This window comes from Chroicocephalus ridibundus, chromosome 4, assembly GCF_963924245.1.
Source record: "Chroicocephalus ridibundus chromosome 4, bChrRid1.1, whole genome shotgun sequence".
Taxonomy (NCBI): Eukaryota; Metazoa; Chordata; class Aves; order Charadriiformes; family Laridae; genus Chroicocephalus; species Chroicocephalus ridibundus.
In genome coordinates, this window is record NC_086287.1 from 72,439,917 (window position 1) to 72,455,308 (window position 15,392).

The 15,392-nt window shown below is 52.4% G+C and overlaps 1 protein-coding gene across 2 annotated transcripts; it reads left to right on the forward strand.

The window, feature by feature from the left end:
• The first annotated feature begins 3,555 nt into the window (after nt 1–3,555).
• On the forward strand, nt 3,556–14,616 carry CFAP20 (cilia and flagella associated protein 20). 2 transcript variants are annotated; one of them, XM_063334059.1, is made up of 6 exons: nt 3,559–3,793; nt 10,204–10,283; nt 11,319–11,430; nt 11,789–11,977; nt 13,154–13,264; nt 14,139–14,616. In XM_063334059.1, the coding sequence occupies exons 1-6, from the start codon at nt 3,710–3,712 to the stop codon at nt 14,142–14,144; spliced, it is 582 nt and encodes a 193-aa protein (XP_063190129.1). In that variant the 5' UTR covers nt 3,559–3,709; the 3' UTR covers nt 14,145–14,616. The 2 variants fall into 2 exon arrangements, with proteins under 2 accessions (XP_063190128.1, XP_063190129.1); XM_063334058.1 differs by lacking the exon at nt 14,139–14,616 and having other exon boundaries at nt 3,556–3,793; nt 13,154–13,273.
• The last annotated feature ends 776 nt before the right edge of the window (nt 14,617–15,392 follow it).

The window sequence follows — 15,392 nt, forward strand, 5'->3', positions numbered from 1 at the left end:
ACTTCCTGAAGATCTTATTCCTCTGAAGGCATCAGATGGCCGCGAACTCTGGAGGGCAGGAAATGCTTCAGTGGACAGTTATTTCTGGAGTGGGCAAGCTCTGCTCACTTCTTGGACCAGATTATTCTCTTAGGATGGGCCTTTTCCTTCACCTGCTCCCCAAAATCCAATTGCTCTGCACCCTGGGAATTGGGAACAGGGATGGTGTAACGTGCCAACATCTTCCCAGAGGTCTTCCAGGTGGATAACATCAGTGTGTGAATCTCATTGAAATACACCTCCCAGAGGCCTCAACTATTAATGCGTGTTAACGTCTCATCAGGCTTCTCTGCTTCTGCCCTCTCCTTTAGCCCATACATGCCCGGGGAAGGAGAAGAGCCAACAGGTATTATTTTTCGTTAAAAATTCATTGAGAAATAGGGACAATGTGAAACCACAACGTATTTCCACGTCCATCACTTGCAGCAAAACACGACATCGGTAAGCGGAGAGCGCGTGAACGAGCAGGTGGTTCAGGAACGGCAGCTGGATATTTGTCCCAGTTGTCCCCTACCATCTGATTAAGGGAACAAGTTATTTAATCGTGCCATATAAAGCGTACTCCAACCCACTGACTAAATATAGCAGGTCATTTCGAAATAACGCCTTTGCTTTTTGCGTGTCCCGCTTGTTTGTGCGAGGAATTGTAGATGGAGGAGAAAGTGCTGCCAAGCCAGTCGCTGCGAAGGGCTGCGCAGTTGGGACAGTCGGAGCGTTTGTAGCCCGGGGGGAGAGACAAGCACGGCCATTGGACACCGCCGGAGCTGTCAGCAGGATTTGAACCGGGCATTAATTAGCAACGAGAGCTACACGGGGGCTGGAGTTAAACTGCGGGACCATAAAGCTGACGCAGAGTGGTAATTTTCGTGCTGTTTAGTGTCTGTACGTTGAAAATAGATGCTACAGGTGTTCTTACAGCAGGAAGAAATGTAATATATTTCAGTTTAAAAATGTAATTTCCAGCCCAAGCTGCTCCTGTTAAGTCTCTTCAGCTCTGCAAGGCCCTGTCTGTAGGCGAAAGCATTTTCACACCGGTAAAGCTGTACATCAGCCCTCCCCCCCGCCTTATATTATCAAGTGTGATAAATGATTTAATCGCAAACAGGATTCCAATTAGAATTTATAATTTATTAAAGGAACAAAGGCAAGCAAACAGCGCTGGGTGTGCCGGGGGTCTCTGCCCAACCAAGACACACACCTTACAGACCCCATTTTTGGTTTATATCTCCTATACTAATACATATTCATAACTGCCTCTAAAATGGTTGGCCCTTGCCAAAAATGGGTGTATCCCCCCTCTTACAGGTCACTATGCAGATAACAACAGGACCGGTTTAAGTTGGTATTCTAGAATGTTCGCCAGGTGGCTCCTGCAAAACACAGACAGGACAGACACACCGTCTTCTCTGCGGCCAGACAGACAAAACAATCAAAGGTCACACTTCACCCTGTGGCCCTAACACTGTCCACACTGACACGAATCAGTTAAGCACATTTCACATCAAGGTACTGCATTTTACCCCAGTTCACAAAAAGAAAAAAAATTTAAAAAAGAAAAAAAAAAGCACATTTCTTTGCAGTCATGCAGTAAGAGACGAGGGCTGTTGCTGGCGGAGTTATCTCGGAGCAGGAAGATGAACATACTCCAACAGATAAACCTTTCTCCAGGAGGCTAGGCCGGAGCCGAAAGCACTAACGATTTAAAAGGAGCGAGTAAAGAGCACGAAAACGTGGGGTTGTACAGCGTACGCCACCGCTTCTTGCTCGTGCTCAGGTAAGGGCGGTTGGCGGAGATGAGCTGCCTCCGGCTGGTGTCCCTGTGCCACGGGGGTTCCCTGGATGCATAAATGCTCCCTGGGCAGGGCCAGGGCTCTGCCCACCCTGTGCTCCTCTGCAGGGAGCCATGCGAATCCTGGCTTCACCAATGGGCATCACCGACGGGCATCACCGATGGACCTCAGCCAAGGGCAGAGGCAGCGTTTTGGCTGGAGCAGCGGCAGCTGGTGGCGGGGGGGCAGGGAGAGGGCACACAGCCCCGCCACGTCAGCCATTTCTCACGCCCATGGGAAGCTGCTTTGGTTTCTTGCCTTTGGGAAAGTTGTTTTTTTTTTTTTCCCAGAGGTTCCCTCGTCGTGCACCTCTATTTGCTGGAGCAAATACGTTCGTACTCGGTGCTGCATGTGCTGCGCTGGGTGCCCCCGCGGACGCCGGCGGGGGCTGGACCTGACACAGCCCTCTCCCGTGGGGCTTCTGCTGTGTTCCTGGGCCGGGGGCTGGTGCTTCTCCGGGACGGCAGAGATGCCTCTTTCCGCCAATCCCAAAATCCAGATCTCCCCCTGGGCACAGATCACCTTCCCGAGGTGGAGAGCCCGACACCGCCCTCCCGGCATGGCTTGGAGCGCCCAGTAGAGCATCACTAGGTGTTGCACGGATGGTGCTGCTGTGTCCGAGAGCTTCCGTGCCCCTTCGTGCCACTGCTCTGCCTCACGACGGAGATGGAGCAGTTCTGGCCTGAAATGCCATCTGAGGAAATGCCACCGTGACAACAAGCATGAGGCAGGACAGGGACAACCCCCCACATGGGCTGATGCGCAGGAGGCTCCTCTGGAAAGCATGGATTCGCAGATGTCCCAGCAATTTCTGACTTGACGAGGCAGCATCCTCTGGCACCAATGCGTCCCTTTTAGTGCCGCATCAGCACGCAGCAGGAACAGGGAGTTCCCAGCTCATGGCCGCAGCCAGCGCCAGCCTCAGGTGGCATCAGAAATGGCTTGGTGGAGGGTGGGACATGCCCACTGCCTTCGTGTGACTGAAACATCCCTCCCTTCCACCCCTATCGAGGGTGGTTGCCTTTCCCTTGGCCGCAGAGGTCCTGGAAAAGGCCTGGCCATGTCTTGGAAGACCCGTGTCAGGTGTCCATGGATGGATGGATGGATGGATAGGTGGGTGGATGGATGGATGGACAGATGGACGATGGATGGATGGATGGATGGATGGATGGATGGATGGATGGATGGATGGATAGGTGGATGGACAGATGAATGGACAGATGTACGATGGATGGATGGATGGACAGATGGAGTATGGATGGATGGATGGATGATGGACGGATGGATGGATGGATAGACAGGTGGATGGATGGATGAATGGATGGATGGACAGATGGAGGATGGATGGATGGATGGATGGGTGGGTGGATGGATGGATGGGTGGATGGACAGATGGATGATGGACGGATGGATGGATGGATGTCACCTGCTGGGGCAAGTGACGGCTGGGAGCCGGGGAGCAGGCCGGGGCCAAGGGAAGCAGCAAAGTGGAGCAAACGCTGCGGGGACACTGGGGTCCTGTAAAACCCGCGGGGGCACAAACAGGGACCCCACGGAGGAAAGGGCCGCGCCCGGGCTGGGAACGCCCCCAGGGCGGGGACCTGCCCCGCCCCGGCCCCGCCCATCCCCGTTGCCATGGCAGCGCGCGCTCCCACAACACCTCAGCGGCAGGCGGAAGTAGATCCGGCGTCAGCCGAAGGCGCGGAAAGTGGTTCCCTGGTGACGGCGGTGCTGCGACCCGGAAGGACGGAGGTATCCTCGGGGCTCGCCGTATCCTTGCGCAGAGCGGCGGACCCGGCGGCGGGAGAGCGGCGCCCGGCCCGGCCCGCCGCGGCCCCGGCATGTTCAAGAACACGTTCCAGAGCGGGTTCCTCTCGGTGCTGTACAGTATCGGCAGCAAGCCGCTCCAGATCTGGGACAAGAAGGTGAGGCGGCGTCGGGGGAGCAGCGTGGCGGCTCGCCGCCGCCGCCCGGGGCAAGACCTGCGTGGCGAGACGAGGGGCCGCGGCCCACGGACTGGGGCCCGGGCACCCGTGGGGCCGCCCTCGGCAGGTTACTGGTAGCCCCCCGGAATTTTGGTTTGGTTTTTTTTTTTTTTTTTTTTTTTGGAGGGGAATGTGTTACTGTAAAAGTATCTTCTTTTCTACCTTCGCTGAGCAGCAGAGCCCCGCCGGGAGAGCAGGCCAGCCCGGTGTCAGGAGATGCAGCACGGCAAGAGGCTGCAAAAAGTGTCAAACACAGGAAACAGGCAGCAGAAAACAAAATTACGCTTCCCCGCGGTCGCTGGGTGTAACTGAGATGGGGGGGTCTTCTCTCATATATGACCTACTGTTAAAATAAGCTTGCTAAAGGTATTTAAAGGTAGGCCATGTGGCAGCTTTTAGGGTGTACAAGAAATCACGAATGTTTGATCTGTTTATTTTCCCTTCCTACCTGTTTCTAGAGTGGCTCTGTTTAGGGTCCTCTGCCTTCTCCCAGGTACCTCGCATCAGGGTGCCTGTATCAGGACATTTGGAGGTGTTGAGATCTGCTGCTTCCTCCCTGTTAACAAACTACCCATGGTTGTGTTTCTGCCTAAAAGTGATTCTGCAAAACGCTTGTTACACTCTCTGAGAGAAGGCTCCCCTCTCTGAGGTTACGATGGGTACGCGGTTACTTGTGCTCAAACCTAACCTGAACTTCTTGTGGTTTCCTCAGGAATGAAAGCCTTCAAGGCAGTTCAGCAGACAGCAGTGTTGTTTGACCTCAGTGGGCTCACGTGAGCGTTTACAAGTCATGGAATGGGGGACAGGCAGCACAGACCCATCCCGTTTCCCATCAGTGGGGTACCCACGCAGCTCTGAGAAGAAATGGGTTGCCCCACGATAGCCTGGCTGTGTGCATGTGCCAGTGTTGGGGCTTTTGCACAAATATTCGTGACTTTAAAAAAGGATCGGCACTTATTTGGATTGTGTGAGGACAGGGCACGTTAGAGACTCTTAGACAAAGGGATGTAGTCTGCCTTCAGCTTGGATGAAGCCACGAGCAATCTGGGCTGACCCTGCTCGGGGGTGGAGGTTGGACTGGAGACCTCCTGAGGTACCTTCCAACATGAATTGGCCTGCGCAGGATGATACTATTGCAGTTGTGCAGCTTGTGGGGTGGCCAGCAGGAACTCTGCTTGCAGGGTGGACGTAAGCAGCGGTCCATTCAGGTGCCATAGTCGCTGGATTGGCCAGAAAGAACTGTTGAAAAATGTTCTTAGGAACAGCAGCTGGGTGCGCAGGCCGTCTCCATCGCGTGCTGTAGGTCTTGCCTGTGGCTGGGCTCCTCTGGCACTGCCCGGAGGCAGCCGCCCTGTGTCCTTGTGAGCAGCAGGGCTGTGTGTGGGTCCTCTTCCTCACTCAGAGGTCTGTCTGTCCTGAGGAAGTGCAGCCAGCTTGGGGGAGCTTGTTGTGAGGATCACCCTGCTCACAAAGGTGTGGCATGAAACCAGAGTGGGTTTTCTGCCTGTGGATATCAGCATCGCTTGCTCTTTCACCTTGCTTTTCCATTTAAAAGGAGTTGGGCTGGTGGGTCTGTAATAGCTTTGGCATTCCTGATCTGACACCCTTGGTGTATTTGCAGCAGCAGGAGGCAAAGGGTGGCACTTGGAGCATCTTGCTGCCTTGGAGCTGAGAAAGAAGAGTACCTCAGGTCTTCATTCCACTGTGCACGGGTGTCATCTCCCCTCCTCAGCCCCTTCAGAAAATCCTGCTCGTGCTGCTGACTGGTGTGTTGTGTAGTGCAAAGGCTAGGTGAACTCAGAGCGTGGGGAAGTGCCACTGATGGTTTGGGTGCTGATGGCCTGCTGCAAGCAAGGAGCTGGGTGCTAAGTTGCTGATGAAGCCTCTCTGGCCGGAGGCAAGAACTGTCAGCAGAGGGGTACACTGGCAGGCCTCAGGCAGCGATTTCACAGAATGAGTAGATGTCCAGAAATGGTGAGGGATTTTTCCAGTGGGTTGGTTTGTTTGTTTGTTTATTGGAAAATGATGATATGTCCAAACCCAGACATCCCAGGAATGGTCCAGCTCTGGCATCGCCACAGGAGGGGGTTAGGGTTGGGGCTTCTGGAAAAATCTCTTTGCAGTAAGTGATTGCTGCTCTCTTCAAGGGTGCATAAAATGCACCTGTAGTTTTGGTGAGAATTGGAAACGAGGGATTTCATGTTCTCCCACATCCTAGGTGAATGCCCTGATTACTGTATTCATAGCTGTCCTAATGTGGACTCTCTTATCCTTGCAAAAAGTACCAGCAGACAGCGACGATTATTTATTTAGTTAGTTAGTTCTTAGGGAATCTCAAGCTTTTGTGACATGGGGAAAACCATTTCTTGTTCGGCCCTAGTAGGATGTGCACTGCTTGTACTGATGGAGACAGTGTAAAGTAGAGGCTTCTTCATTTGATGTAGGTGTAGAAAGGGGGCACTGGAAGCTTTTCCTTGTTTTTCCTTGTCACCTCCCTCTAAGTAGTAGGATACAGTCCTTCCCTTCTCCCTCAGGGGCTGTAGGTAAGCTCTGGGCAGGCCTTGGCAGCAAACCCTGCCAAGCCCAGTCTGTCCTGGCTGCCAGCATCCTGTCTCGGGGGACTCCGGCAGGACTGAAGTATCCAGACCTTGGTAGGAGCGCGGTGACTGTCCCACTGTCCCTGCAGGCAGAGGTTCTTCCTTCACCCTCATCTGCAGAGAGCCAGTAACTGCTGGCTGTGCTCTCTTCTCCTGCCTTTCAGCACCGTGTGTGCCTGGTTTGGAGACCTGTTTGCTAGGTGTTTTCTGTTTGCCTTCCAGCACTTTGTTGTTCAGAGCCCTCTCTTCATTCTTGCAGCGTCCTGCCACCATGGTCCCCCTGCTGATGCATGGAGACACACTGACCAGTCTCCCGGGGACTCGCTGACGCTTTTCTGCACAGCAAATGGGAACGGTTCAATGAAAGTTGTCAAACCTATTGATCCTCTTGCTGATTTCTCCATATTCCTTCTGCTGGCACATCGACGTGGAATGTCATTAGCAATTTTAAATGCTGTTGGGAGGGCGCAAGGTCAGCTAGTGTTCAATGCCTGCCTGAATGTCAAATATGTGCTCTGCCACCAGGATGCAGATTGGAATTTCCCTGAAAAGCATGGCCAGGATCAAGTCCCTGTGAACTCTCTTGCAGCCCTCCTCTGACTCGTTAGCTCTCTCGCACAGCATCCTTGTCCAGGTTGTCCCAGATCTCTGCATCTCGAGTACAGCAGCTCACTCCTCCTCCCCAAACCCACATGCGCCAAGCAATAACAGCACAGCCAGGTCACTCCTGCATTTGCCTCCTCTTTTGCCCCTTCTCCCTTCCTGGGGGGAGGAGGTGGCATAAGGGCCTCCTGCCTGTTCTGGACCCACTACTGGCTTTGAGAAGTGCTGGCGTGTCCCAAGGTGAGAGCGTACCCATGCCTATGGTAGTCTGGGCAATGGTGCTGGCGTGTTTCAGCTTGCTGTTGCTGGCACAAGCCCATCGCCTAACAACGGAGTGGCCGGCAACAATGCGGGAGCGAGCCTCCAGAGGTCGGCCTTGGACCGCGGTGTCCTGTCTGCCAGCGGGTGGGCGGCTGGGCCTGGGGAGGATTACCCCTTTCTGCTTTTCCTCTGGTCTTTGTTACGTTTGACTAGTGTTGCTAGCAGCAAGGGCAGCCTCAAGAAGCATGTATCTTCAGACACAACTGTCTGTGAAGCTACTGCTTCCTCCAGACTCTGTGAGTTTTGAGGTTCGCATCTGCAAAAAAAAAGCTTTTCCAGTTTGTCTTTAGGCAGCAGGTACCTTCCCAGTTATCCTGATTCAGAGAGTATTGGGCATTTGAAGAACTTTTTATTTTCTAAGAGGGCTATTGCCCTTTTTTCCAGCTTCAAAAATCCACCTTCTTAGGCATAAGATGTCTAGAAAATATTGACCAAGTAGAAATGTGGAGTGTTTTGTTTAGATTTCTAAAATTTTCTGAAATCTTTTTATTCTGAGCTTCCATGAGGTAGGGGAAAGCCCCTGAAGACTGGGACCCCTTGCTGAGTAGTGACTGCAAGCACGGCATGACTGTCCCTCCTGCCCTGCACCGCACCAGTGCTGGTGGCTGTGCCTGATGGAGCCAGAGGTCACCTCTTGGTCTGTGCGAGCTGGTTGGGACGGGACCTCCAAAGCTGGCAGGGAAAGAGCCGTGCTCCTCTGGCTGTGACCAAGACACGTCCTCCGTCAGGGAGGTGGTCCTGGGGCAGGCAGGAGGCAAGCTCAGCCTGCTCTGGGGAGCCGGGCTCTGGAGTGAGCCGAGGGGCTGAGTTGGGGTGTTTGGCATCACTGAGTCCCGGAGAGCAGCGCTTTGAGCCACTGTTGGTGGTAAGCACTTCTGATGCCGTTCGGCCTTATCTTACTGAAATGGTGAGGCTGCTTGGACTTCTGATCCGGCTGGTGCTGGATGTCATGCTCCAGATGTCTGTGTGTCTGTCCTGCCAGCGACAGCTGCAGGGACATGCAGACAGGCTGGCTTCTGTGCGAAAGGGCGACCTGGCCACTGTCTCCCCGCAGCTGGGCAGTAGGGCAGCTCGCAGAAACTTATACTGAGCTAGGCAGGACTAGGAGGAGGGGCTCTATTGCAGTCTGGCTGTTTTGTACTTACCTCCTGTCTTATTTGCTGTTTTTCATCCTGTTTCTGGCAATGCTGAGGAGGAAGAGTGGCTTCTTTTCATTGTCCTTGTAATCTGGGGAAGGAAAGCCTTCACAGGCTAAGGAAGGGGACCTGGTTACAGATAGAAACACTGCTGACTAATTGGTTTAGCTGGTTTTTGTCTTGCTGTCCTCTCCAGAGAAGCCTAAACCTGAAGCTTTTTCCCTCTGTGGAGCCATAAGCTGTCCTCAGTGAAAGCTGTTTTACAGTGGTGTGGAGGCAGGCTTTGTTGTGCACTACTGTCACCTGCTTAGGCGGGGATATTTCCCAGTGTTAAGTCTGCGTGCTGTATCCTCGTGGCTTCCAGCATTTATTTTCCCATATGCCAGTCACTGCTTCAAATATAGAGGGGCGCGTGATGCTTCCGTGGGGCTGGTGATTTTATTTAAGATCCAGACCTTGGGCAGTTGATTTCTCCTGAACAGACCTATAAATCCCTGGGAGCTGCATTTGATGCAAAGGGGAGATACGGGTATCCTGTAAGGATCCTCTCTCTGAGCTTCGTATTTTCTAGAAGTATCTGTGTCGGCTTGAAGCAAGAGTTAAGAGCAGCCTGGCAGGGTAAGCTGCAATCTCATGCTTATCACCAGCAGCCGGGGGATCCAGGCTGAGGTTTCTTGAAACTGCTTAGTGTGGAGAGGGTCCAGGGGGAGTGGGCTGCTCACAGGGCTTGTCTCTTTCTTCCAGCAAATGTATGCAACATCACCCAGGTAGGGCCCTCTGAAGAAATGAACTTGGAAGATTAATTGCTAAACCTATAAGTCATTTTGTAGCTCATGACTGGAACCATCCCATTAGAAGCTTAATGTATCCTTTATATTAGCAACGGTGATAGGTGCTAATGAAATTAATTCATGGAGCCGGAAGGAGCATTGCAATTCGCTGATCTAGCATTGAGGAAGAGCAGAGGACTTAATTAGCAAAAGTGCCTTTTAAATGGAGATAAATTTGATGGGAAGTAAGCTGCTTCATTAAAATAAAAATAAATCCTCAGACCCTGGGATTCAGCCATGTTGCTTGTGGAGAAAAATGAATTTGTGTTGGCTGCTGGCTCTGGCCCTCTCCTCCCTGAGCTCTGTGGGGAGCTGGCTGCATCCGAGTAGCCAAATCCGTGTGCCTCTCAACAGAGCAGATGATGGCTCCGCGCTTGCGTATGCTGTAATTCGGAAGGATTTCAAGCAAGCTCTCCCCTGGTCCTGCTCTTCCACAGAGGCAGTCAGCCATACCCAGCAGTAGAGACTAAGACCCTGTGGTGACCGGTGCTGGTCCCTGTATTGCTTGTACTTGTTTTTACCCCTTACCCCACTCTAGTTTGATCTTGCTCTGACACTGTTATGTTTGTTTATTTGGGCCTCTAACGTGAGGCTTGAGTCACTTGTGTTCACTGTAGCGTATTTTGATAAATTGAAGTCTTGCACTCGGTGTCCATGCAGCATGCTGGGCCATAAACTCTTGCTTGGAGTCAGGGCGCTCTGGGGTGGTGATTAAAGCCTTGGAAACAGCAATGTCCAGGACAATAGGAGCCAAGCAAATGTAGATGGGTCCTCCTGGGATCTTTTCCCCCTCTCTCAGTGGAGCTGTGGGCGTTGTTTCCCTCTCAAGTAACATCTGTGCTGACTGCCTACTCTTCTTCCAGGTGCGCAATGGCCACATCAAGCGAATCACTGACAATGACATTCAGTCGCTGGTGCTGGAGATCGAAGGAACTAATGTCAGGTAAGGGAGGGTGTCATCTTCTGCTCTAGTGTGCCCTGGGCACTTGGCCCTGGAGCAGAGTGAAAGATGTCGGTGCCCAACAGACTCTGCTGCAGTCTCTTTGTCAGTAAAGTAAAGAATACGATACCCCTCCATGGCATTGTACTGTGCCTTTCCCTGGACATGCTTGCAGAGCTCTGTGTCATCCTCAGTGGGGCTAAGGGACAAAAAATAAAAGCAAAGTCCCGTTATTTTTCCATCACTTGGGGAAAGCAGCTCTATTTGAAACCCGGTCCCCAGGCAGTGCTGCCAATTACTGAGAAAGCAGCACTCCGCCTTCTGCGTTTTTTATTGTCTTGGGCCTGCTCTGCTGCGCTCCCCACGTGACAGCTGCTCTCCCGACGGCAGGAAGATCAAAGGGAGATTTATGAGAGGAGTTGCTTATGGTGCTTCACTTAGCAACCTCGTCTCCATCGACCGGGGAGAGAGACGCCAGCTCCATGAGCGGGCTCAGAGTCTCCAAGGCTTCTCCAGGGGTGATTCAGAGCATGGCGCTCCTTATAAGGGCAGTGGAGACTCCTCTCCTGCAGACAGGCTGAGCCAACGCTTCTCTTCCTCGCAAGATGTGTTGATACAGAACTTGCCAGGCGTGATGTGTACTTCTAGGGCTCATGACCTCTGTTTTCCCAGCCATATAGAGCACACAGGGCCTCTGCTGTGCTCTGGAGAGCTCTACCTGTTCAGTCAATGGTAAGAGGAGGTTGTGTCAAGAAACAATGCTGACATGACCTTGAAACTGGGGAGGTGAAGGTGTTCAGGAAGGTGTTTCATGCCCTGGGTGAGAAAAGTGGGATTTGAAATGCATTCTTAGGGCCTTTTATCTTGTTCTCGCTGCAGCTACCTCCGAAACTCTCCCTCCTGTTACAGGAAGCCTTGCTTGTTGTTCTCAGCAACAGCTGTCTTTTTCTGCCTGTCCTCGAAGACTGCGTTAGGTCAAGGGAGAGACTTGGGACTCAGGCTGTGTGAGATCCTAAAGTGTTTTTCTGTCCTTCTCAGTACCACGTACATCACATGCCCTGCTGACCCAAAGAAGACCCTGGGCATCAAACTACCTTTCCTAGTGATGATCATCAAGAACCTGAAGAAATACTTCACTTTTGAAGTGCAGGTGAGGAGCGGGGAGGCCCCTCCAGAGACCAGTGAGGAAGGTGCCAGGGATCTCACAGTCTTATGCTGGAACTTGTCTCAGGCAGCGTGTCATCCCCAAAACAATTTTGCTTTTTTGAACATGTGATGCGTCAAGTCTTCTGCTCTGGGAGCATCAGTCAGCTTACAAGCACGTTGTTGTTATTCCTGAAAATGGGTTTGTTTCTTGTGTTAAAGATACTTCTGCTGTGAAATGGAGGGGTTGGGATTAGGAGAGCCCTCTCTCAGAGGCGGGTAGAGCCGGAATCTGGAACAGCTGCTGTCTCGGGGAGCTGTGGGCCCCTGATGCCTGGGTTAGCAGCCTTCGTTCCTTGCCCCAGGTGCTGGATGACAAGAACGTACGCCGGCGTTTTCGGGCAAGTAACTACCAGAGCACGACTCGGGTGAAGCCCTTCATCTGTACCATGCCCATGCGGCTGGACGATGGCTGGAACCAAATCCAGTTCAACCTGTCGGACTTCACACGTCGGGCTTACGGGACAAATTACATTGAGACCCTGAGAGTTCAGGTGAGAAGCAGGCGCGTCCTGCCCACAGAAACCAATGGTTGGTAATCTTCCCGCTGGTTGGGACAGCCTTGCTGTATATTGGGAATCCGGGTTTCACCCTGACTGGCTCTTTTGCCAGTCCTGCTCTTTGCAGAGCACTGCGGGAGGGGAGCAAAGGCACAACCGAGGCAGCAGAGGTCTTGGTGCTGCCTCACTTCACTGGACGAAACTGGGATGAAGGAGCCCATTTCCATCTTGTTTCTCTTGCTGGCTGTCAGTTAGGGTAAGAGTTCCAGTCCCCCTAAAGTTCCCCGCGATGTGCCACGTATCCTGCTGGGGGGAGATCTGCTGGGAATTAGCCATGTGCTGCCTTACTGCCCAGATACACCAGACAGCCACTGGCCAAGTGGAAGCCTGGCTCGTAAAGCCCCGGGGTGTTATGGTGTGTATGTAATCCTGGTCAAGCTTGTTTCCTAGTGCAGATGGAGTGACTCTGCCTTCACCGAGCCCCTCGGACCAGAGCTGGTGCAGCGTTTGTTCCTGCTGAGGATGTGACGCTTTTTCCATATGCTAGGGATTCATGCTTGCTGTGTCCAGTGGCACGTGTTATTTTGAGGAATGCCTGTGTGCGGAGTGTGCCTGTGCTTTAGTATGGTGGGACTGCTGCAGTTCCTTGTGGGCTTGCCCTGAAATGAGCAGGCAGTCCACTGGGAAATGTCTGCCTTCTCACATACCCATGACGGGGACTGGGGCAACTCCTTTGCTGCCAGCTGATAGTGGAGGCAGCGCAGGCTGGACAGTGTCATTCCTGACCTCAGGGAGGCCCTGAAGAGGGAGTGTTAAAAATGCAGCGAGCTGAAGCTGACAGTGTTGTAGCAAATGCTGATATCAGCAGAGAAGTGGAGGTGTGTTCATAGCAAAGAACCCTCTAAGCAACTAAGGTAGATCTCAATTTGCAGAGATGCCAGAGCTTGGCCGAATCTCTCGAGCCAGCTTCCCTCACTGGAGAGAGCATCTAATGCAAAGCAGAGGGCATGGGCCAACATTTCTTCTCTGATTCCTTGTCAGACTCAGAGAGAGGCAGTGAGGGCTTTTCTCCAGCTGCTGAGCCAAGGAATCCAGGCTGTTGCAGGACAGCGAAGCTGGATGTGGAAAGAGCATATGGAAAATGGACTGACTCTTTGTTTTGACTCTCAGATCCATGCCAACTGTCGCATCCGACGAGTGTATTTCTCTGACCGGCTCTACTCAGAGGATGAGCTTCCAGCTGAGTTCAAGCTGTATCTGCCTGTCCAGAACAAGGCCAAGGTGAGCTAGCAATGGGCAAGGAGAGTGGGAGCAGCAGCTGGGCCAGGCTAGCGTTCCTCCTTCTGCTGCCTTCACAATCCAGAGTTTCTTCTAGCCACAGAGCTCTTGCCAGCTTTGGCCACCGGCCAGGGAGCACCCTCGCTGTTGCCAGGGTGAGCAGTTTGTTGGGGGTGCCTTGCTGAGTGGCTTTCCTGCCACATGGACATTGTCATTCCCATCTAGAAGCAGTGAGCTGTGCAGCTGCTCCCCATGTTATTCCTGTTCGGGTTGAAGGACTCTGGGCAGGGTGGCAGCCTCCTGGCATCTCTCCGGAGCTTTCAGCTGTGACTCAGCATGGTGGCTTTGCTCTTCAGAGCTAGCTGCAGCTCCACACTTTTCTTCCAGGAGAGGTGCTGTTTGTGTCCCTCTAGCCCGAACTTGCTCCCCTCTGATCTCTTCCCTGCCCAGTGCAGACGATGGTGCTATGAGGTGGGAAAGGCATCAGTGAGGTGGTGGCTGCCCAGCAGGAGGTGCCGACCTCTGCTCTTAAGGTGATGAGAGAGGATTCCCTGGCATATCAGCAGCAGTCCTGAGGCTTGGGAGGAAGCACTTCTTTGCCAGGGCAAGCTTGTCCCAGTGCAGATGCTGCTTCTAGCAGAGAAGATTCCTGGGCAAAATCTCAAGGAGCTGAGGGAGGATTTTGGGTGCTGATCTTAGTGGGAGGTAGAAGGCGGTGTTAGCAGTAGGTGACACCTCTGGGGAACTTCCAACTGCCTTCTGGGCTGTAGCAGCCTCCTGGGGGTGTCTGGGGAATGCTTGGAGCCCTCACAGTACAGTTGTCCTGGTGCTGCCGAGTCTAATGAAGTGTTTCCTTTCTTCTCCCTGTTCTATCCAGCAATAACACCACACTCGGAAGAGATGCAAGAAATGTTTGGAGTCAGTAGGAAAACAAAAGCAGGCGGAAGAAAAGGCCCTGCTGAGACCAAGTTTTAGATCAGCTCACCTTGCCTGGGGTAACTTTGATTCATCTGGTATTCCTCCTCTGGACAGGACACAATTAACCATGTAACAGGTCTGGGACTATGTTGGTGTGCAAGTTGTACAGAATCGGAGTTTGCCTAGCTGTTCTAAAGTGCTGAGCCTAAACACCGTGAGTGGCCTGGTACCTGATCTTGTGTTGCACAGAGCCTGCTCCAAGTGGCCACTGTGCCTCCAAAGAGAACACTCAGCAGGAGTTACGGGGTTAAGTGTGCCCTCTTGAAGACACCAATTTTATTTTTTTCCTTTCCTTGTTTTCCATCTCTTATTTTATATATGCTCTAAATATGGACTTAATACTCACTTTTGGAAAGTTATTAAACATTTGACTTCTGGCTTCGTCCTCCTTTGATGGATCCTTTAACTTGCACATGTTAGTGCTTCAGAAAGTGCTGAAGAATTTTTTTAGGGAACCCAAATGTTAGAATTTGCCTCTGAATTTGACTTTGTCAGCCTCGCTGTTTAAGGGATAGCACAGATGCAAACAACACAAGAGAGGAAGAATGGTAAGGTTTTCATAGAGGAGATGGGATCTGTCTCCAGTTCACAAGGTTTGTGGTACTCTACCTATGACAAAATCTCATGCTGTTCGCTTTTAGTACATGGAAATGGCTTTTTCATTCTCTTCTTGCTTGAAGCCATTTTCCCGGCAGTGACAAATTGGCCCTACCTGCCTGTTAGGACACCGCTGTGTTCGCTGTGTAGTTAAACAGCTCACTCCACTCCGCCTCTCAGCTAGGCCTTTTAGCAGCTACTTATAGCAAGAGGCACACAATAGTCTTCCAGCTGCCAAATTGTCCCTTTCCCCAGGGATCAAAGGGGAGGTTTAGCAAAGCAGCATAACAGGAGCGGAAGTCTTTTCCTGTGCTGAAGCTGCCCTTCCCTGCCTCCAACCAATATGCCTTTGTTGTGGAAAGGCTTGCAGAGGGGAGGCTGCAGACCTCCGCCAGTAACAGAGAGAGCCTGGCAGTTGCTGATGCCTTTCCTCGCTGGGGCCGAGCCCTCCACAGCGACTCTGGTGGGTAGATACCAAAGGCGGGTCCTGATCCTTCCCTGGTGTTGGGCTGCGCAGTGAATTGGGAAGACTTCACTCTTCTTACTGTCCTGTAAA